The following is a 24,072-nucleotide window of genomic DNA, read 5'->3' as shown; positions in this document are numbered from 1 at the left end:
ATTTTATTCTGATACTTTTATCCTTTCTAGTTTTAAATGAAACTTTAACTTATTTCTTAGGTTTTCTGTTCATAATAACATATTCATTTACTGTCATATTTTTTTAATACTTAACACGTTTCTAATTTGTAATATTTATTTAATTTCCACATACTATTTTTTTTCATACCTTTCATAAATTTCAGCATACCCTGATTTTTAACTTATATGTTATATTTCACAAACGTTCCAGCACATGCTGTTTATTTGTTACATTACTTAATTTTAGATGCAATTTAACACTTTTTTTAACGTTATAATGTTCAATATATTCTGAATTTTAAATTCATTTACTTTTTTTAAACCACTCTAGTATTCTATACACACTTTAACTTAGTGGTTTGAAATTCTATTTAAAAAGAAACGTTTATTTTTCGTGATCTTAGTTCTTTTGCTAAATTTCCTACAGAATTTCTAATTTCTTTCACATGTTCAACAATATTTTCCTTATATTACGAATATTTTTTTAAAAACTTAAGTCTATAACTCTTAATTGCTTTTTTTACGTTCACGATTTCCCTTCTGTGCTTATATTTCTTAATTCTAGTTTAACTTATTCATTATAATGTTTTTATTTCCGTCTCATCACTCGTAATTCCAACATTTTATCCCTTTTTATTCATTTTGACGATATAAATTGTTTTCATTTACTCCATATTCAAATATTTCCTTACAATTTTTATAATACTTGTTTTATTCCTCGATCATAATAGATCATCTACAGGTTTTACTCAGAAATTTCCAATCACAACTTTACAGCAGTTTAATACCATTTATATCTAAATGCATTTCTTTCTCATATAGTTTTATGGTCTTCAAAGTTTCTAACATCATGTTTAGTTTTAAATCCCGATTACCTTTAAGTGTGTTGATAATTTTCATTTCTAATTTTACAACCACGTTCAGTGTTTCATCCACACATACCAAAATATTTCTTACATTTTCTGATATTTAGTCTATGTCATATTTCAGTACTTCAAATGAATTTACACTGCTCACACTATTATTTTTTCATGTTTTAGAGACACTAATTATACTAATTTTACTATTTTTCCTGCACTAATTGCATCTATGTCAGCACTCATGATAAACTAGCAACTGTTTTGCATCACATGCATAAATAAATTCTTAAAACCAACTTTTTCAATATCGTACTCAAATTACTGTTTTCCAGATAGGAATTACCAGTATTCTTTGGTTTTACTCTGTTACATCTTTTTAAATTTTAACATCTTACTTTTAATTCTAACATACATCTTTTAAACAGTTTTTTCTTTTAATGATAGCCTTACCTTATTTGTTCAAATTAATTCTTTCATTCACCTTCTTTACTACCTTTCAGTACCTTCATAATTCTCTATGCAAACGCAATGTCTTTCACTGACATTCTGTTTAATAATACCACAAGTTTCCTTAATTGACAAAAAGCGAATTATTTCTCATTTCAAAATAGAACTACTATATTTTTGCACAAACATTACCTTTATCCATTCAAGCCACCCCTTAACCTGTAACTGACGTAGCGATAGGAAAGGAGATTCTTATCATATGCTCTTTCGACATTTGAGGTTTCTAGAACTTCTTTGACAAGTATATCAATACCATCAGAAAATATACTTAACACTTTTACCCAGTTTAAAGGCAACATACTGTTATAAGAATGGTTTTAGTTAAATTTATAACACAAATAAACGCATTTTGTGCTAAATAGGCATAAACATTTAGATTCAGAGTATTTCTTTTTAATCCGATGAAAGACTTGAATTTCATTCATGATACGGATTGTCTCTTGATTTTCTTTTTGTTTACCTTACACTAATAGAAAATTTTTATTTTACAAGTTCAGCTTTTAATGAAAGAGAAATAAAAACTACGATACACCTGCTGATTTTAAGAAAAGGAACTTTGATATATTTCTGGAAATGTAAGTGCTTTTAGAGTTTTCTTTCAATAACGTTGATTTTCATTACTTTACTAACTTCAATAATTCTCTTATTAGCTAATATGAATGAAAGAAGATTGTCAAAAATGTGACACAGTATAATTCTTACGAACATATGTACCTTTACCAGCAGACAGATATTACCGATTGAAATGAAGAAAGATACAGATATTTTACTCCAATCTACATTAAATTAAAAAAAAAAATATTTAAACTTTCATACATTCCAAAGAATAAACGAAAACTCAATAGATATTGTCATGTTTGTATATATGAGATAAAAGTTTTATGAATGGTATTTAAAATAATGCTTAGAACTTCATAAAAGCGAACATTCACTATGTTAATACACATATCATCAGTTATTTACATTAATCAATGTAATATTAATCATTACATGTACTATATGCATATATATTTAAAGTTTAATTGTCTTACAATTGAATAATTAACTATTGAGAGAAAGAGGTTCATATCTTACACTATTTAATTCACATGGAACAAATTTTTCCATCAACCACATTGAACCAAGTTTATTAAATTCGCCAAAGCTCTTTTATTTCTGCATTTTCACACTCACGACACATTTTAATTGTAACTATTGATTACCATTTCAAACACCGATTTCATAACTCAGTGTAAAACTACATCATAACTCATTTTCCCCTACTAACTACAATTTTATATATTCAAGAAGTACATCTAAGACATGATCATTTTCTATGTTCTAGCAAATCGATTCAATTGCGAACATACTATTAAGACTTGCGATTTTAGAAGACTTGCATGTATTAACGATGTCAACGTTTCTTCGTTTTTATAAGATTCACATCAAATCATGTCGCATTCGAATGTGGTGTAAGAGATCACTTTTTCTTTTAAACACTTGTAAACAATGGATGCAATTTATAAGAAGAGAAGTATCATGCTGTTTCAAAACATCATCATCAGCAAAAAAAAAAAAAAAAGGTTCGTGAGATTTTCTTCAAATTCTGTTTTACTTGAAAAAATGTCCGAACATTCAATACGATGTAAAGATTCATATTGTTTTAAATTCTTATGCTCACTAAATATTTTTTATCACGATTTACTCTTAAAAGTAACTTTATAAGTTTTCATAACCTTTTTACATGAAAAGAACTTGTGATTATTCACTACAAAATTCTAAGACGAGAAGCTTCGCGACTTTTCAAACTACAAACTTAAATTTCTTAGGACATACACTACATCTGATGTTTCTTTCATGAGATTTCAAATATCTCTTCAGATTACTCGTATTCAAGAAACCTTACAAATATATCACATAAGTTCAGCGAATAATCGCTTCATAAACTCTTAAATTTTCAACACGAGTGAATCACTTGAAGCATATACTGCACTGTAAACATACAATACTTAAAAAAATTGTTATAAAAAATAAAAATACATTCATTTCACCAAGAAGCTTTTCTATTTAAATACATTTATTTATTTCCAAAGAACAAGTTTCTGTATTATACATAAAATATACTTAGAATTTTCTTTCATTAGTTAATATCAAATTAACAACAATATCCATTTACTGATATTTGATATACATGTTTGCTTTAAAATTAAAACTAAAATTTCAATATATTTCTATTAAAAAAAAAACATAAGGAAAAAAAATACTCATAACATCAACTAAAGACAGAAATTTAAATAGAATAGCTGTACTTATATTAGTGCATTTTTATAATCTTCATAACATTTCGATTCAAAAAACCTATTACAAAATAAATGAAACATTTTTTGCTGCCTTAAAGAATCTCTTATATTTTTAAAATTAATACATAAAAATATATCTTCCCCAATATATTTAATTCTATCCTCAACACTTATTATAATGCAATCATGTCTTCGCATTTAAATAGTTTTTTAATCACTGAATTTAATTCAGTTTTGATAGAGTTTATGAGTTCTTTAAAAGGTTCATCATCATCACTTACCATATCCGAACAATTGTTTTTACATTTGATTTGCAACGGTAAAATAATTTCAAAAATACTTTTATATAAAGTATTAGATACATCAGGAATAATTTCTTTCAATTTTTTTAAAATATCACAGTTTCCTTTTAGGCATGTAGGTTTTAGTTTAAAAGAATTTTCATCTTGTTTAAAAACTTGTTGAAAAATACACTCATCTTCTTTGTTGAAAACTACCAACTCATTATTGCAAATGATGCTGGCAGTCGTATAGACCAGATTAAATTCATATATTTTTGAGGAAAATTCTTGCCATGTTGCAGGAGTTATAACAACACCGCGTGTAGTAGGGTATAATATTTTATTTTGTTCCACACATTCACGTAGATGAATGTTCATTCTGTTTTCAAACTGATTTATGGACACAAAATATCCCCAACCAAGAGTCCACTGTGCAATCAACTTCGAACTTTCTTTTTTCTGTTCTCGATTATTCGGCATGAAGATATTTTCAGGAACAGACTTCATATAGTGGGCAAACCAGTCATCCTCTGGAAGTTCATCCTCATTATCTTCCAAGCGTCGTTTTTTAATTTTCGAAATTTTTATGTTTCGGAATGTGATACTAATTCTAGGATCTTTAACGTCAGGTTTAGAGGGTATTCCGTGCATCCAAAATTGATTCGTTGGGGGTTTCATTACAAGGAGAGTTCCATGAGTTAAGTCCACGCTTCGAGATGTGAAATTTCGCCTGGTAAATACCATTTCACGTTTTGCACCTAAACTGATGATAGGTATATCACTTTCAGGTTCGAGACAAGTTTCATTGTCTTTATGCGTTGAAATTTTCGCCACTCCGTCAGGATAATAGTTCAATAAAGAAAAATTATATTTTTTGCCAGTTATCGTTTCAACATAATCTTTTACATTTAGAAGAGTTTGAGTCCATGGTTCTGCACAAATGCTCGTTCCAGAGAATTCGTAACTAAGTCCTTCATCACCAAAACCGAGTACTTTTCTTCGTGGAACATACTGAATCCCATTAATTTCAAAACTAATATTTTTAAAATCATAATTTGATAGTTCATCTAGCAAAATATCAGCTTCATTTCGTGAATAAAATTCTTCGTATAATTTTAATTCGTATATGAAGTCTGTTCCTGAAAATATCTTCATGCCGAATAATCGAGAACAGAAAAAAGAAAGTTCGAAGTTGATTGCACAGTGGACTCTTGGTTGGGGATATTTTGTGTCCATAAATCAGTTTGAAAACAGAATGAACATTCATCTACGTGAATGTGTGGAACAAAATAAAATATTATACCCTACTACACGCGGTGTTGTTATAACTCCTGCAACATGGCAAGAATTTTCCTCAAAAATATATGAATTTAATCTGGTCTATACGACTGCCAGCATCATTTGCAATAATGAGTTGGTAGTTTTCAACAAAGAAGGTGAGTGTATTTTTCAACAAGTTTTTAAACAAGATGAAAATTCTTTTAAACTAAAACCTACATACCTAAAAGTAAACTGTGATATTTTAAAAAAATTGAAAGAAATTATTCCTGATGTATCTAATACTTTATATAAAAGTATTTTTGAAATTATTTTACCGTTGCAAATCAAATGTAAAAACAATTGTTCGGATATGGTAAGTGATGATGATGAACCTTTTAAAGAACTCATAAACTCTATCAAAACTGAATTAAATTCAGTGATTAAAAAACTATTTAAATGCGAAGGTTGTATTGTAAATCATCCTTCACAAACAAGACATGATTGCATTATAATAAGTGTTGAGGATAGAATTAAATATATTGGGGAAGATATATTTTTATGTATTAATTTTAAAAATATAAGAGATTCTTTAAGGCAGAAAAAAATGTTTCATTTATTTTGTAATAGGTTTTTTGAATCGAAATGTTATGAAGATTATAAAACTGCACTAATATAAGTACAGCTATTCTATTTAAATTTCTGTCTTTGGTTGATGTTATGAGTATTTTTTTTCCTTATGTATTTTTTTTAATAGAAATATATTGAAATTTTAGTTTTAATTTTAAAGCAAACATGTATATCAAATATCAGTAAATGGATATTGTTGTTAATTTGATATTAACTAATGAAAGAAAATTCTAAGTATATTTTATGTATAATACAGAAACTTGTTCTTTGGAAATAAATAAATGTATTTAAATAGAAAAGCTTCTTGGTGAAATGAATGAATTTTTTTTTATAACAATTTTTTTAAGTATTGTATGTTTACAGTGCAGTATATGCTTCAAGTGATTCACTCGTGTTGAAAATTTAAGAGTTTATGAAGCGATTATTCGCTGAACTTATGTGATATATTTGTAAAGTTTCTTGAATACGAGTAATCTGAAGAGATATTTGAAATCTCATGAAAGAAACATCAGATGTAGTGTATGTCCTAAGAAATTTAAGTTTGTAGTTTGAAAAGTCGCGAAGCTTCTCGTCTTAGAATTTTGTAGTGAATAATCACAAGTTCTTTTCATGTAAAAAGGATATGAAAACTTATAAAGTTACTTTTAAGAGTAAATCGTGATAAAAAATATTTAGTGAGCATAAGAATTTAAAACAATATGAATCTTTACATCGTATTGAATGTTCGGACATTTTTTCAAGTAAAACAGAATTTGAAGAAAATCTCACGAACCTTTTTTTTTTTTTTTGCTGATGATGATGTTTTGAAACAGCATGATACTTCTCTTCTTATAAATTGCATCCATTGTTTACAAGTGTTTAAAAGAAAAAGTGATCTCTTACACCACATTCGAATGCGACATGATTTGATGTGAATCTTATAAAAACGAAGAAACGTTGACATCGTTAATACATGCAAGTCTTCTAAAATCGCAAGTCTTAATAGTACGTTCGCAATTGAATCGATTTGCTAGAACATAGAAAATGATCATGTCTTAGATGTACTTCTTGAATATATAAAATTGTAGTTAGTAGGGGAAAAATGAGTTATGATGTAGTTTTACACTGAGTTATGAAATCGGTGTTTGAAATGGTAATCAATAGTTACATTTAAAATGTGTCGTGACTGTGAAAATGCAGAAATAAAAGAGCTTTGGCGAATTTAATAAACTTGGTTCAATGTGGTTGATGGAAAAATTTGTTCCATGTGAATTAAATAGTGTAAGATATGAACCTCTTTCTCTCAATAGTTAATTATTCAATTGTAAGACAATTAAACTTTAAATATATATGCATATAGTACATGTAATGATTAATATTACATTGATTAATGTAAATAACTGAGGATATGTGTATTAACCTAGTGAATGTTCGCTTTTATGAAGTTCTAAGCATTATTTTAAATACCATTCATAAAACTTTTATCTCATATATACGAACATGACAATATCTATTGAGTTTTCGTTTATTCTTTGGAATGTATGAAAGTTTAAATATTTTTTTTTTAATTTAATGTAGATTGGAGTAAAATATCTGTATCTTTCTTCATTTCAATCGGTAATATCTGTCTGCTGGTAAAGGTACATATGTTCGTAAGAATTATACTGTGTCACATTTTTGACAATCTTCTTTCATTCATATTAGCTAATAAGAGAATTATTGAAGTTAGTAAAGTAATGAAAATCAACGTTATTGAAAGAAAACTCTAAAAGCATTTACATTTCCAGAAATATATCAAAGTTCCTTTTCTTAAAATCAGCAGGTCTATCGTAGTTTTTATTTCTCTTTCATTAAAAGCTGAACTTGTAAAATAAAAATTTTCTATTAGTGTAAGGTAAACAAAAAGAAAATCAAGAGACAATCCGTATCATGAATGAAATTCAAGTCTTTCATCGGATTAAAAAGAAATACTCTGAATCTAAATGTTTATGCCTATTTAGCACAAAATGCGTTTATTTGTGTTATAAATTTAACTAAAACCATTCTTATAACAGTATGTTGCCTTTAAACTGGGTAAAAGTGTTAAGTTTATTTTCTGATGGTATTGATATACTTGTCAAAGAAGTTCTAGAAACCTCAAATGTCGAAAGAGCATATGATAAGAATCTCCTTTCCTATCGCTACGTCAGTTACAGGTTAAGGGGTGGCATGAATGGATAAAGGTAATGTTTGTGCAAAAATATAGTAGTTCTATTTTGAAATGAGAAATAATTCGCTTTTTGTCAATTAAGGAAACTTGTGGTATTATTAAACAGAATGTCAGTGAAAGACATTGCGTTTGCATAGAGAATTATGAAGGTACTGAAAGGTAGTAAAGAAGGTGAATGAAAGAATTAATTTGAACAAATAAGGTAAGGCTATCATTAAAAGAAAAAACTGTTTAAAAGATGTATGTTAGAATTAAAAGTAAGATGTTAAAATTTAAAAAGATGTAACAGAGTAAAACCAAAGAATACTGGTAATTCCTATCTGGAAAACAGTAATTTGAGTACGATATTGAAAAAGTTGGTTTTAAGAATTTATTTATGCATGTGATGCAAAACAGTTGCTAATTTATCATGAGTGCTGACATAGATGCAATTAGTGCAGGAAAAATAGTAAAATTAGTATAATTAGTGTCTCTAAAACATGAAAAAATAATAGTGTGAGCAGTGTAAATTCATTTGAAGTACTGAAATATGACATAGACTAAATATCAGAAAATGTAAGAAATATTTTCGTATGTGTGGATGAAACACTGAACGTGGTTGTAAAATTAGAAATGAAAATTATCAACACACTTAAATGTAATCGGGATTTAAAACTAAACATGATGTTAGAAACTTTGAAGACCATAAAACTATATGAGAAAGAAATGCATTTAGATATAAATGGTATTAAACTGCTGTAAAGTTGTGATTGGAAATTTCTGAGTAAAACCTGTAGATGATCTATTATGATCGAGGAATAAAACAAGTATTATAAAAATTGTAAGGAAATATTTGAATATGGAGTAAATGAAAACAATTTATATCGTCAAAATGAATAAAAAGGGATAAAATGTTGAAATTACGAGTGATGAGACGGAAATAAAAACATTATAATAAATAAGTTAAACTAGAATTAAGAAATATAAGCACAGAAGGGAAATCGTGAACGTAAAAAGAGCAATTAAGAGTTATAGACTTAAGTTTTTAAAAAAAATATTCGGTAATATAAGGAAAATATTGTTGAACATGTGAAAGAAATTAGAAATTCTGTAGGAAATTTAGCAAAAGAACTAAGATCACGAAAAATAAACGTTTCTTTTTAAATAGAATTTCAAACCACTAAGTTAAAGTGTGTATAGAATACTAGAGTGGTTTAAAAAAAGTAAATGAATTTAAAATTCAGAATATATTGAACATTATAACGTTAAAAAAAGTGTTAAATTGCATCTAAAATTAAGTAATGTAACAAATAAACAGCATGTGCTGGAACGTTTGTGAAATATAACATATAAGTTAAAATTAAATTAAATTTAGCAAAAGAACTAAGATCACGAAAATTAAACGTTTCTTTTTAAATAGAATTTCAAACCACTAAGTTAAAGTGTGTATAGAATACTAGAGTGGTTTAAAAAAAGTAAATGAAGTTAAAATTCAGAATAATAACATTATAACGTTAAAAAAAGTGTTAAATTGCATCTAAAATTAAGTAATGTAACAAATAAACAGCATGTGCTGGAACGTTTGTGAAATATAACATATAAGTTAAAAATCAGGGTATGCTGAAATTTATGAAAGGTATGAAAAAAAATAGTATGTGGAAATTAAATAAATATTACAAATTAGAAACGTGTTAAGTATTAAAAAAATATGACAGTAAATGAATATGTTATTATGAACAGAAAACCTAAGAAATAAGTTAAAGTTTCATTTAAAACTAGAAAGGATAAAAGTATCAGAATAAAATTGAGTAATAAAAACAAATTATCTTGTAGTTTCATTAAAGGAAAGTCTTTTTTATATTTGTTTCTTTTACATTGTTTTCAGAGTCGCGCATTGAATAATTTTAACACCAGACTTAAAAAATATATTTCTAAAACATATAATTCACTTTTTAGTCAAGAGAGGGCAGCATCGCTATATCATCAAAATTAAGATGCAGAAAATATTTCCCGTTGCCAATATAAAAAAACTAACTTTAAATGAAAAGCAGGAGGTCTGCAACTCAACCAGCAGTCTACGAACAACTAAACTCCACTCGAGACCACGCCCCTTTGGTGTGATGACGTTGCCTTTGGCCCCGCCCTCTGTGTGACGTCATTGACCACGCCCCCTGACCCACTGACCCACCTGATGCAGAACTGTCATTTTCATGCTACTGAGGTATGCCTGTATTTTTGAAGAATAAAATCTTAAAAAATCCTCTTCGCTGAAACTAGTTGTCTGCAATTCGTGGGAATATATCTCTGAAGTATAGACGATTTTCTTCTTGCGTGTGTGTGATTATGGCAAAGCCTCGAGGGCTACCTGCCTAAGAGGAGGGATGCCTTCGTGGAGGACTTTATAAGGGAAACTGGCTCGTATATACGTTACACATGGGGAAACGCCCATGCAGCCAGCCCGTTCGCGGGATTCGAACCTCGGACCGAACTACCAGTGTTCAGCGACTTTACCGCTCGGCCGCTGGTGGGCCGATTATCTTCTTCATTCAATTAATCTTTAAGTTTCGAAACAAAGAAATTTGCTGAATACAAATTTTAAATTTATTAAAAATATTTAAGTTTTGTAGGCAGCCACTTTCTCAGGTTTTAATAAAGTTCCAGTGAGCATTTTGTGATTTTTTTAGATTGAATGTATAGTCGTGATAAAAAACGGAGAGAAGGGCTACATATACCAGATTCGATAAATCGAATAATTTCTGCTTAAAAATTTTAAAGATATAAATATATGACAGATTAAAAATATATGACAGGGACTCACACAGATTTTTATAAACTTGTAAAGTTTTTAAAGGTTTTAGCTTTCTTTTGTTCCCAGAACTATGTATTAGTGATAACATATACGTATTACTCTTAATTATGAATTGCTACAAACTATAATTTTGGAGAAAATAAATAATCTGTGAAGCATTATGAGAGTGTAATATCATAAATTAATTACTTAAATATGCATTATGAAAAGGAAATGCTAAATCATAATGGAAACAAAATTTTGAAGTTCTTACTGTAAGATATAACAAAATAAGATAGCTGCTTTAAGAATAATTGGCGACTTCAAAATTAACTATTCTAGATTTGGTGCTCTCCCCCTAAATTTATCTGTTCTCCCAAATTCGAGAGCTTTCCGTGTTACATAACGCTGCTTGAAAAAGGAAACTAAAACCAAAATTAACCAATCACAGATTAGCTGTACTTATTCACCTATCTAGTACAAATAGCTGCTAACTGCGTAGGCTCTCTCTTTATTCGCCTGCCTGCTGACAGCGTGTCCTTGAGCCTCTGCTAGCTATTCGCCATTAATTAAATGCAATTGCATATCTAAAATTATGGGGCGCTTTTAACACCGCTAGTCTTCTAACAGTTATGTGTTAAGAAATTCGTCATTTACTAATAAGGGATGTTTAACTATCAAGCTGGTAGTACTTCTTCTAAAATTTCATCCGATCGTCCACTACGCCATAATCTCCAGTTATCTATGAGGCAGTTTTTTCGGCCATGACTAGAACGTGAATTGTTTCATTTTCCGCCAAAGGGACAACATATTACATATATATATAAATATACATACATATATAATATTAACATTGACTAAATATATATACATATATATGTATATACATTTAGTCAATGTTTAGAAATTTTAAAAATCTAAGTTCTACTATTTATCACACAACACAGAAAAGATTCAAATACTTCGCTTTGTTGCTACTGGAATATGTGCAGGTCGTAGACTTAGGCGATTGAAATTTAAATCAGTATATTAAAATTATATTTTCTGCAACTGCAACAAGTGGTAAAATGTAGAAGATGATGAAGAAACCATAGAAAGTAAAATATATTTAGAGTTAAAAATGATTCAGATTAAGACTAGATGATATGAGGAATAATCTCAACAAGCGTATTACTCGAAGTAGCAAAGCAAAGATGCTTGTTAATGTACGAAATGGTTTAAGAGAGATTAAAACTGCATTACTGAATAATTAAATATTAATAGCTTGATTTTAGCTGAACAACTAGTTATGAGAATTATTTCTTCAAACATTTTGCATTTCACGAAAAGCGAAAGTGCAACTCGTCATAGGCCGAAAAGGTATTAACCAATAAGATAACCCTTCATATTTACCTGATTGAACTCATACGTTTTTTTAAATTAAAATGACAGTGAAAAAGGAAAATTTTCTAATATAGATAATATCCATCAAAATGATACTCTGCAGCATTTTGGGAAATGAGTTCAAGATCTGTTTCTAGAAATGGTATTATTTTGAGCATTTCTGTGCTGTCTAAGACAACATGCATTAGACCAGAAATATATTAGAAATACAGATGCACAAAGAAAGTATTTAACGAAGACAGTTAACTATTATTATATAGCTTCTCATGTATGAAGACTTAATCAGGAATTACACAGTCATTTCTTGTGTCACATTTTCTACTCTTCGTTTAAAATAAAATATAAATCGATGTTATTCTTTAGCATCTATCTGTACTTCCTTACAATCAATCTGAGTTTGGTCGATCACGAATTTAAGCTCTAGTAATTAAATTGAATTTCATATAATAAATTTTAAGAAAAGACAAATATAAAAATTTAAAAATAAAAATTGAGTTCCTTAAAAAAATATTTTTGCTTAAAGTTACACACTAGAAGAGTGAAAATAAAATTTTAAGTTAATCATGTTTCATTTAAAATTTAAAAAAATGTAACTCGTTGAAATAGGGGCATTTTTTTTCCAGTTTTGAAACATAAGCAGCTACTAGTAAATTAAATTTCTAAACTTAATATGACTAGGACATAAATGAAGGTTGTTAACCGTTTGCTCTCTTATGTCTAGAAAGCGAAGTGGTTATAATGATACGCATACTTTAACAGAATACAAGAAAATTGTTACACAAGATGCTAATTAATGCATAATTGCATTAATTTGTGTCACGTATCCATGAGCTGAATAACAACACTAATTAATGAAGCGATGAGTTACTGAAAACTTTAAAGTCCACTTTATGCGGTATACTTAACTTTCCAAAATTAATTAGTTACTTTTTATTTACATTTGCACGGGGAAAGGGAAAAAAATTAGAAGGTAATATTGAAAGTACTCTTTCGTACTGCAAAGATCTAAAATATGGATGGAAATCTCTTCTGAAATACAAATGCCTAGTCTCTGTAGAAGTTCCACTTGTAAATCTAACCGAAAGTGCGTTTTTTCCTTCAAAAAGTATCATACTCATGTTTTGTAGATTCTAAATCCCTCTCATTCAGGAATTAATCCGTTTTCTAATTGGCTTACTTTGAATAAAAATTGTCATTAGCCCAAAATTTACATTTATTTTTTTTCCTTCGGTCTTAAATTTAATTAAAAATTTCTCGAATTTTTTGTCTTCTAATATTCTTTTACAAAATTTTAAAGAAACACTACTGCGAAAACATCATTACCAAGATGAAAGAGGGAGACAGAAATGCGCAAAGATGTGCTTAATTATTCAGAGGAGTTAAAATTTTTTGACGTTGACTTTTATACCAGTAAAGAGCGAAACGATACCAAAGAAAATAAACAGTAAAGATCCACTAAATAATTTATATCGAATGAACCTAATGTTTCTGGACGTTAAGGCAACGTGCGCTTTTTTAAACTAAATTAAGGAATTAAAAATGTTTCAGAGCTTCCCTTCAAATCTGAATTACAATTCTCTATCATAAAATATTAAAATTTTTATTCTGTATTTAATACCGACATACTTCTGAATGTAATAAACTTATCGAAAATAAATTATGCTAAATAATACATACATTTCGTTAATATTATGAAATAATTCTGATGTAATAACATTCTAGTTTTATTTCGAGTTAAGGATGCTATTGAAGCAACATTAAAAAATTATTTAACCATTTCTTAATTTGTGCCGTGAATCTTATAAATATATGTCTTGTTATTTTAAAATGAAATAAATAAAGGTTTGCAGCTTTAATGCAATAGTGTAATCAATATTCGTACTAATACTAAATATGTTATTTATGTAAATTAATTTCATTCAAATGGGATTAGTTTTCAGAATAAGGTATTACTCAATAATACTTAATAATATTATATTATTAAGAACACCGTAACCCATATTCTATTCTTGAACTGTTCCTAAACATTATGTTTATTTAACGATAATTTGCTAACAGTTACTTTCTGATTGTAGACAAGTCCCATGACTGTAATAAACTTACACAACATAGATTTAAAATTCAACAAATTTTATTTAGCCATTCCTGAATCCCTTAATTGAAATTTTAGTTGCATTCTTTCAGATTTAAAGTCCATTAATTCTCGATAACTGCCTTTAACATTTACGTGCCCTGTGCTGAAATTTATGTTTATTTCTAAAAATTTCAATATCATTAATTAATTTCTCAAAATGAAATAGCAAAATAATTTAAAACAATTTAAGCACTGTAGAAATGAGGATTCTATAAATATAAAATCTGATTTATCTGTAGAGTATTGTAAAGCAAAATATGAAATCGGTAAAATATTAATCCTGCTTTAATAAGCCGAATGAAAGATGTTCCTTTCCTCTGCATGAAGTATTCCCCACGATATCTCTAATTAAAATTTTCATTGAGCTAGTTGTAAAAAAATCTTATTGTTCCAGAATACGAAATTATTAATCCCTCAATGAAAAATTTCTGTTTTGTAATAACTCCCTAAATTTGATCTCAAAATCTTAAATTTCATTGAACAATAGGTATTGAAAGTGATCGGAATCAGTAGATTGTTTCTCGAGCATCTGTGCAAACAGAGATTAAGAACTTTATTTACTTAATATAGTGAAGGATAATGAATAGTTTACATATTAGGATCCTGCCCAAAGGATACCACATAAAATATTAAGATTTTATATCTATAGAAGTCTTCACACATGCTCATGAATCAACTTTTATCAAATTTTCTTATTTTGAGAAACCAACTGAATTTTGTCTATAAACGTATTTCAACTTATTTAAGAACTAAATCTTACAGTTTGCATTTTCGAGCTTACTTTATGACTAGAAGCAAGCTATCGATATTTCCTCTTAAGGTCTTACAGCATAAATGTAAACGAATATTAGATATTTCATTCTCACTCGACAAGAAACAAGTGCTTTTTAAAAATTAGTTTCAAATCTCTGGTTGCGATTTTTCCAGTCTCCGAATGCGAGATTAGAAATTTTTGGACACTAAAAATTATTTCCTATATTATATTCCTATTTACATTTTTCACAACAGGTAATGGTGCCTGCACCTTATTAGTTGTATAGTTTGAATAAAACATAGTCAGAGCACACAAACAATGTAACAACATATTATGATACGTTGGCCTTTCCTTTTCTTAAACCTTGTCCGTCTGACAAAAGCCAAGAACATTCCAAGACAGGATGTGTCCGGGCCGTACAAAACTGTCCATTCCGGTGAAGACGGTATGACATTGCCCAACATAGCGTTCTAATTAAGAGGACATTCTTCTTTAGGACAACAGTCTAGGATCATGTACCCCTCTTCCACCCTCTGCTATCAAGCAGATCAAGAAGACTATCATATTGACATTTCTAAATGAAATACTAACGATGCCATTTAGTAAACTAATCTACTACATACTACATATTTTCTGAATGTTATTATTATTCAGCATATTAAAAAAGCAATGATAATGTATTTAGTTGGCATAAACAATGGACAAAACTATCCAAAGCTATATGCATTGAACTGGAACATAATTCTAAGAGTGAGGCAACCGTGTCAGGTAATCCATACATTAACTGTATAGTGATGACATTTCCTAGAAAGCGAATGCCCAGAAAATATAACTTTTCATTTTTCATTCTATTCGTATTGTACAATTTTGACTCCCATATCTGTGAAATGCTAATTAATGCGTGTAAGAAAATGTGTTCTAAAATTGTTAAACGTTTCTTCTACGTGAAGCATATGCAGACTGCGCAACATTCTTCAAATAGTAAAACACAAGCAGGCTTCCATTTTCCCCCTAATAATAAGGAAACACAGAAATTTTATAAAAGGATATTTTCCAATATGGGTAATTATACAATTACAGGTTACTAATAAACTACCGAACAATTCTGAACAGAATGTTTTGGTCGTGAAAGCTTTCGGACATTTTGTAAGCTTTTCAATAAACGTTTTCAAGTACGTATACAGAAATTTAAATAAATAAAATAATTAAATTATATTAGCGATTTTTAGGAATAGTTTTATTTTCATATCCATTTTGAATATGTGGTTTTAGTTTATGTATGTTCGTAGCTCACTTGCATCGACACGAAAGCCCTAGTCCTCTAGGGATAATAAAATAGTTTAGAGAGTGACGAATAGCAATAATAATGGAGTTGACACTTCACTAAAAGTCACGCTTTGATACTATACTCCTCTAACATGAAGAGAATAAACCTCTTCTGTCATCGGATTTGCTATCTAAAATTTATAACCTTCTCATGAAATTTATTTTCAGAGTTGGCTTTCAGAGAGAAATAATCATGTTCTCCGAATGTCACAGAATAATGCTATAAAAATAAATTAAAATTCTGTGCTTTCATTTCTGTGAGTGTGTACAATATTTTTTTCAGAGAGAAACAAAATAATTTGCTTGAAGTTTAACGGATGAAATAAATTTGTTTGGAATATAGTGCTGGTAATCAATCAGTATCAGATGTGTAGTTTGAAAACTTAAACAGAATTCATCATGGATGTATTTTTCTTTTTTATCAGTCACAAAAAAGAAAAAAAAAATAGAAGAGTACCAAAATACAAAATTTGGTTGTTATTATTAATACGTTTTTTGTGAATCAAAAGAATAAAGTTCAAATAAACAATACGAGAAATTCTCTTTCTTAGTTTTATTTGAATATTTTCTCATCTTGCATTATTCAATAATCGCAAAAAAATGGTATACCATTCTTTCTTTAAATGATTTATAATGCTTTGTTTCAGCAATTCATCTGCACTTACATTTCTCTGACAGTGTTTACAGTGATATTAATTTTCAGTATTATGCAAAGATCTTTATGCATATATCTATCACTGAATTCAAAATCTATTTTGTAATCCGAAATAAAACTACACTGTTAAATGTAGTTTTCGAGTACTATACAGTTCACCAGTGATTAATTGTTCCTCTGAGTTCGATTCCAGGCAACTAAATAACGTGGATACTAGGAATTTCTCCACGCATGTAAAATAAATATAAGAGGAAAGCTTCTTCAATGAAACACGTCTTAAACCATTTTTATATAAGTAAATAATATGCATACTCCGTCCTTGCAAACATCCTTCGCTAAGACAGCCATCCTTTTAATTTCACAATTCTTGAATGGTTAGGCACTATTCATTTACAAATAATTAAAAATTATTAGTTAATGATACCATATGATGATTAATGAGAATTAAAATCAGGAGAATATAGTAACCATGAATATTTGAGAGTTACAGTAAGAGAAGAAATACATGTCTGAAGTGAGGATTTTATGGAAACTTCATCATGAAAACTATCTGTGGACAAGACATACTGTTGCCTGAGAACAGATTCGTAATAGGTTTAATGCACACAAACAGATGGTAGCTTGATAACATTTATTTTTACTAGAAGAAACACTTTACAGTTCTGGAACTCTCCACAATATGACTCGTACAGCTCTTCTCATCAGTAGTTACACTTCAAAGTTCTAGGAACGTTAAACGCAGCGCATTGCATAGCGCATCTAAAAAGGTAAAGCTGCTACGAAAATATCTCAGTACGTACTCCGAACTCAGGCTGAATAAAACAACTGAGAAACTGATGCACTCTTCGGACTTATATAGTTTTCCTACGGCAGCCGAGAAATTTCTAGTACCTTCCATTTTTTCGAAATTACTGGAAGGCATTTACAGCTGAAGTTACATATAAGGGCCACATACAATTACAGCTATGCATCAATGACAGGAACAATGACAGTTATACAGGGACCAGAGCAAACTTTCATCGAATGATTCGCCAAGTTGGGCGATATTAGACTATATCTCGACGATATCAATTTTGCGCTAAAAATTAGTAGCCAAAACCATCACCAGCTTGGCAATGCTTCCTCAATTTAGCGATATAGCCATTTGCATCAATGTTAAATAGACTTGCCCCTGTAATGTTATTTTTCCGCCAGAGCTTCGCCCTTTTCAGAGTTTAACATGATACACAAGATAATACAGTTTCACATGTAAGCCATAATTTCACATATAACCCGAGATAGCCATCTACCTCAGTGCCCCTGTAATCTTATTTTTCCTTAAGAGCTTCGTCTCTTTCAAGTATTTAATTATCCATTATCCACACAAAAGTTAAAATTTTACATATAATTTCATTAAAATTATTTACATATATACAAAATTCTTAGCAATACCATCTTAATACACAATGGAACTGCTTTCAACGAAGCTTCCGTTCCCGTTCAGATAATAATTTACAATTGGTTCTTTGAAGAATATAAGAAATATATCAAAATAGGCTATATTTTCTTAATCATTGATAAAAACTACACGCACATTTCAGATTTCAAATTTTCTCAAAATAAGACAGAAGATTTTAAGAAAACAATTTCATCACTAAGAGTAGAATGGTTTAGCAAATGAAAAATTTAACCGTTCATGTACAATCTGTACAGCAATATCTCCAGTTATCCTTTGAGTTAGAATAGGAAGTCAAGAACGGAAAGAGAAATTTTAAAGAAGAGCATTTAATGCTCTTCTTTAAAATTTCTCTTTCCACTAAAACAATTTGAAATATATAATTTGTTATTAATGGTAGTTTGGAGATTGATGGTGATTTGTCTGTCAAGAATATTGTACTAAACGGGATTCTGAAAACCTTTTTTAAATTTATCTGATTAATAATTGTGGAATGCTGTGACAAATCACGATAATTATTTTTATAACTATCTTTTTTTTAAGTTATAAAAAGTAATCAAAAATTGTTCTCTTATAGTGGGAAAGATCGTCTTGAAGTGCGAGAACGTGGACTATTTTCCAAAAGAGGAGTATAGCCCTGACCCAAATGATTCTACTATGGCAATACCATGTGAGTATCATTTTATCGTTTTATATCTGACAACACCTTTGCCTGTGTTTGTATGTTATTATATATTCTCTCCTGGCAGACGCTGTGAAGCGGGCGTCAGCATTCATCTTCATGAGCTGCGTCACCCTCCTACTCGGCTATTTGCTCTGCGTCCTCGGCACACTCTGCAGGCGGAGGCCCGTCATATCTTTTGCGTCGGGAGTTGCCTTTATACTCTCAGGTAAGAATGCTGTCAAATTCTTTTAAGATTACTTTCGTGAAAGGATTAAGAAAGCATTTGTACTTTTAAAATCTCTATATCACATTATTTCCGTCCTACTACTTAATAATCGTAATTCTATTAAAGTAAATGAACGTTTAAATATGGAGTAAAACCTATCCATTTCTATTAGAAATGGCTGCGTTCCGCTGCATGTACATTTTCATTTCATTCTTTTTTGTTACTATCTATTGTTAGAAAGCTAATGAATTCTCTTGAATAACTGTAAATTTATTCCAGCAAAAAGTAGTGAGCTATGGTACATTTTTAACAATCACTTTCTAATGAAGTCTTTATAATCCCCCAAGGGATGAAGGAAAGTGTTGCGTTCTAAAAATCTGCTAAATAGAAATATAAATAAAAGCATGAGCATCCTTTATTTATATTGGGACCATTAATTGTGAAACACTGCCCACTGACTCAGAATGTCGACATCAGTACAGCTTTAACGAATGAATACCTTAATACAACTTAAAATTAGAGACAGGAGAAGTAGCCGTCAGGACGGCCTGAAGTGACAACTGTACGTGCTTCTTTATCATTTAATTAAATTATGCCTCATTTTTATAATAGCTGTACAGAAAAGAGCAAACTTTCTTTCTTTGTATTATTTATATATCGTTTTGAAATTTCGAACATATTCTCAAACATAGAACATTATTCACATTATTTTATTAGATATTAGCATTATCATATTCACAAATTACTTTAGCTTCAAACTCTTACACGTGTTAGAGCCTGTACGTTAATAGAGACTGGTAAATAATCATTTTGAGCGATGGACTTGTTAATACAGCATGCCATCGATTCGCTGAGTATTTGGAATTCTAATCTGGAAGTCATCTATACTGCGAAGACAGTGGTGATCATTTATTTTATAATCAATAATATCACATAGATTCTCGAATGAAGAGCAACATGGTGAGCAATTACAGCAAAATATGGCAAAGCTAACACTGGCATATATCCTGTGCAGAATGTCCATGGGAAAAAATCACATGGCCATTCTGCACAGGATATTTGCCAGTGTTAGCTTTGCCATATTTTGCTGTAATTGCTTTGTAGCGACCAGAATGCACGGTGTTGCAATAAATCGTAGCATCTCATCGGTGTACAGTCTTCGTACACAATATGCGTAGTATCGCAGCCATGATATCAGTCCAGTATTTTTTTTAGCTGAGGCAAACAGATAATCGCGCTCTTCAATATACTACCAAATTAACACTTTTATATTCAGTAAAGGTACACTTATTCACCAACTTTTATAGTATTTATTTTTAATGGTAATTCTATATATTCGTAAAAATAACAGATTTTTTAAAGGAAAATGTTAGAAGTATTTTTTTACCTGTAGCAAATATCGTTAAATTAATATAAGTTGGATTATAATTGATTTGAAAGAATTTCATTTATTTTAACCCCCTTTATTTAATTTATTTTATTTGCTTTTAGCGATGAAAATCGACAATAATTCTTGCACATTCTTGCATAATAACGAAGTCATGATCTGTACAAATTAGATCCTATATTGAAAGGTTTGTAATTTTATTGAACATTGACGATCTAACTTATCAATATTTCGTTTTAGATTCTTTTATAATTTATTCACCTGTAAAACTAAATTTTTAAATTTCTCAGGAATATTTGTTTCTTTCTTTCTGTAAAGGAAAAAATAATCCTTCCATTATATTTTAGCTCAAATAGGCAAGGCATTCGAGAGTTATCTTCGTAAAGGAAAGAATGCATTTGTTGGGAATTTTTAAAGGGAAACTGCATTGTATTTCTGTTACGCTTGAAAAAAAAAAAAAACGAAAACACCTTATCAGTTAATGTATTAATCAAGATTTGATATTAAGCTAATCTCTATTAAGCGTGAAAATGTCATGTATAATTCTTTTTTTTTTTTCGAGGCTTTATTTATTTCTTCTGTCCTTTCAGTATTAAATTCCACAATTTAAAACAGACTTCCATAAAAGGGCTATTAGTTTCCATTGCAATCCATTGCTATCCATTGCAATAATTTATTATTTCATGCCTTATAAATTTCAAAAATATTAGGCAAAAATATTAAAGCAGGTGGAGGGGACTAAAATAAGCACATTTTGTACTAGAATGCGAGTGCAAAAATGACGAGTTGAGGTAGCTTAGGTAAAGCTGATAGATAAAACCATTCTGCTCGCGTAAATTGTCATTCTCCGTGCGGTTTCTAGCGATATGCATTGCTCACGAACGCGATACTTGCCGATGTACATTTTATCCATGGAGCTACTAACAGCATCAGAGAAGGTGCTGAAAGGATGAACTCGGGCGTATTTCTCTGTATTTTCTTTCAATAATCAATCTATCGATTAAAAAAAACACGTGAATCTGAAAATAAAGAATGTAGTGCCCTTTTTATTTATATTTTAAAACGGTGTTTCTTGATATGCGTAAAAATTGAAAATTAACACTAATAATTTTTTTTAATGTATTTCTAAATTTTGCTGGTGATTTTTCGTCCTTTCTAGCTCTTCACCTGAGGCAAGTTCCTCATCTACTTCACGTTTGTCCATGCTTTGTGTACTACAGCTGATCAGCCATTAATGAAGAAGGCCACCCAAACCATTAAAGCGCTTTATTATTTTCTGCAACGGCAGAAGGATAAGACTGTTGTTATGCTGCCTTCAGGCTCAGAACTTAGTAACCATCATTGCTGATAAAAAGTCAGAATTAATCTAAATTAACATACTGTTTCATTCATTACTGCAGATAACTCCGGTTCGACGTTACTGGCGGTACTGATGATGAATTTGTGTAGGAGAATGACGAACTAGCTAAGATCGAATGTGGTAACTTGCTGAACGCCAGTATAGCTTTGAAGAATTGTAACAAATATAATATTGTGTATTTCCAGAATCTAGTGGTTTTACGGGGGAAGCATTTACTGTATGCAAGCATTTCTCTCTGAAGTCTTCCTTGACTGTGACGCGTTGATACCTCAGCCTATAGTGGAAACGTGTATATAGAAAATGGCGTGAATTGTCAATAGGCTATGTTTAGGATTACTCTTAATATTTTAACCTGAATTATGACCATACATGATGACCTATGTGACCGTACATGCATTATATAGCGCTCTTGACTGCATTAAGCATGTAATTAGGATTGCATACTGGATTGTTAATAGAACAGTATATAATATTTACCACATTCGATCTTAGCTACCATGAGTTGCACGTGAACGCAACATTAACCATTATATCACAAAAGTTACCATTTCTTCAACACACGTCTAGAGTTATATTCCAACAAGACGAAGATCAACCCTCATGTGGTATTCAAGTTATATTCATAGCACAGCAGAAACCGCTTTTTACCCAGCCTGCCCTTTCGCCAGGCAGAAAGAAAAACTGAACATGAACAACATTCTCTATTGAACATGAAGGGAATATGGATACACGACGATTGAGCTATCAGTTCATTTAAATTCCTTATTATTTCTTGCTTCGAAATTAGTTCAATTTTAAAATCAATTTTTTGGGGTCAAACAGTTTCCCAACAATTTGAATACTTGCAAAACGTAATTTTTTCCCCGGGTTTACGCGGTTGCATCTAAACTATTAAGCACATATGGCACAAGACTTTTCAATTTTGAAATCCTAAATCCCAACACAAAGCTGAAAACAAAGTGTAAACAAATAGTATGGATATATACTCTCGAGCTCGAAAGGAACCAAGGCATTTCCTAGCTGAATAGGAATGATATTACAAAAAAGTATATCTAGTCACAATGGATATTCCCTGCATTCATCAAGTGGAAAGTTTTGTTTAAATGCTCCGAGTACACTGAAGCGCCGCTGAATTAGGGATAGACATGGCTGTGTAAATTTTGTAGCGCTGCGTCGCATTTATGCTCACGTGAGCGAGCTGTAGCAGTTGCACATATAGCTAGTGCTGTAGTTGTTGTTAATTAATCGTTTCAGTAGAACTTCCGATTTAGACGCCTTCAATCGCTGAGAAATAGTAAGCTTTCGTCGCATGGGCCATTCAGTTTCCGAAATCATCATCTAGGAGCTAGGTTTTTCAAGGTCAGCAGTGTTAAGAGTATGCGGAGAATACACGGATCGTGGGGAAAACCTAGCAATCGGGAAAACTGCAAAGGACGAAGTCTTGCATGACCGTAGTGTGATACGGCTCAGCCGTATTGTACACAGCCAGCGAAACCAAATATTAACTAAAATTTGCCAACCAGCTGAATCAGGGTGCCAGTCACACAGTTAGTAAACGGACCATTTAACGCTCGCTTTATCGTATGACCTTCGGGAGCCGTAAATCCACAAGAATACCATTGCTCAATGCATGCCATCAGGCTGCACTTCTTGCCTGTGCAAAAGAACATAAACAATGGGCTCTAGAGGACTGGAAACAAATAGCAAGGAGTCAGGAGTCTCGATTCCGACTACTTAATGCTGACGGGAAGCTGAAATTATAGCGTCAGGCCCATGAAGCCATAGATCCTCCATGCCAGGTTGCAAATATACAAGGACCAGGCGGCTAACTCATGGTCTGGTGTGTTTTCTCTTGACAGTGTTTGAGATCTTTGGTTACTTGTACCAATCTCCTTCGATGCGATTTGGTACGTAGAGTTGCTGTGCGATCGTCACCATCCATTTATATTGAACTGTCA

At 30.3% G+C, this 24,072-nt stretch overlaps 1 protein-coding gene across 1 annotated transcript in view; it reads left to right on the top strand.

Annotated features, from left to right (window-relative positions):
- The window catches only part of stg1 (stargazin-like protein), a 300,577-nt gene that overhangs the window by 259,308 nt on the left and 17,197 nt on the right, over window positions 1-24,072 (top strand). Inside the window, exons 2-3 of the mRNA XM_085818883.1 lie at window positions 19,055-19,147; window positions 19,227-19,367. Of these exons, the coding sequence (XP_085675009.1) occupies window positions 19,055-19,147; window positions 19,227-19,367 (234 nt within the window). The remainder of the gene's footprint in view (window positions 1-19,054; window positions 19,148-19,226; window positions 19,368-24,072) is intronic.

Source organism: Stegodyphus dumicola, chromosome 6, assembly GCF_044657685.1.
Source record: "Stegodyphus dumicola isolate Sdum_Otavi_A_Nest chromosome 6, ASM4465768v1".
Taxonomy (NCBI): domain Eukaryota; kingdom Metazoa; phylum Arthropoda; class Arachnida; order Araneae; family Eresidae; genus Stegodyphus; species Stegodyphus dumicola.
This window is presented reverse-complemented; position numbering and strand designations above follow the sequence as displayed.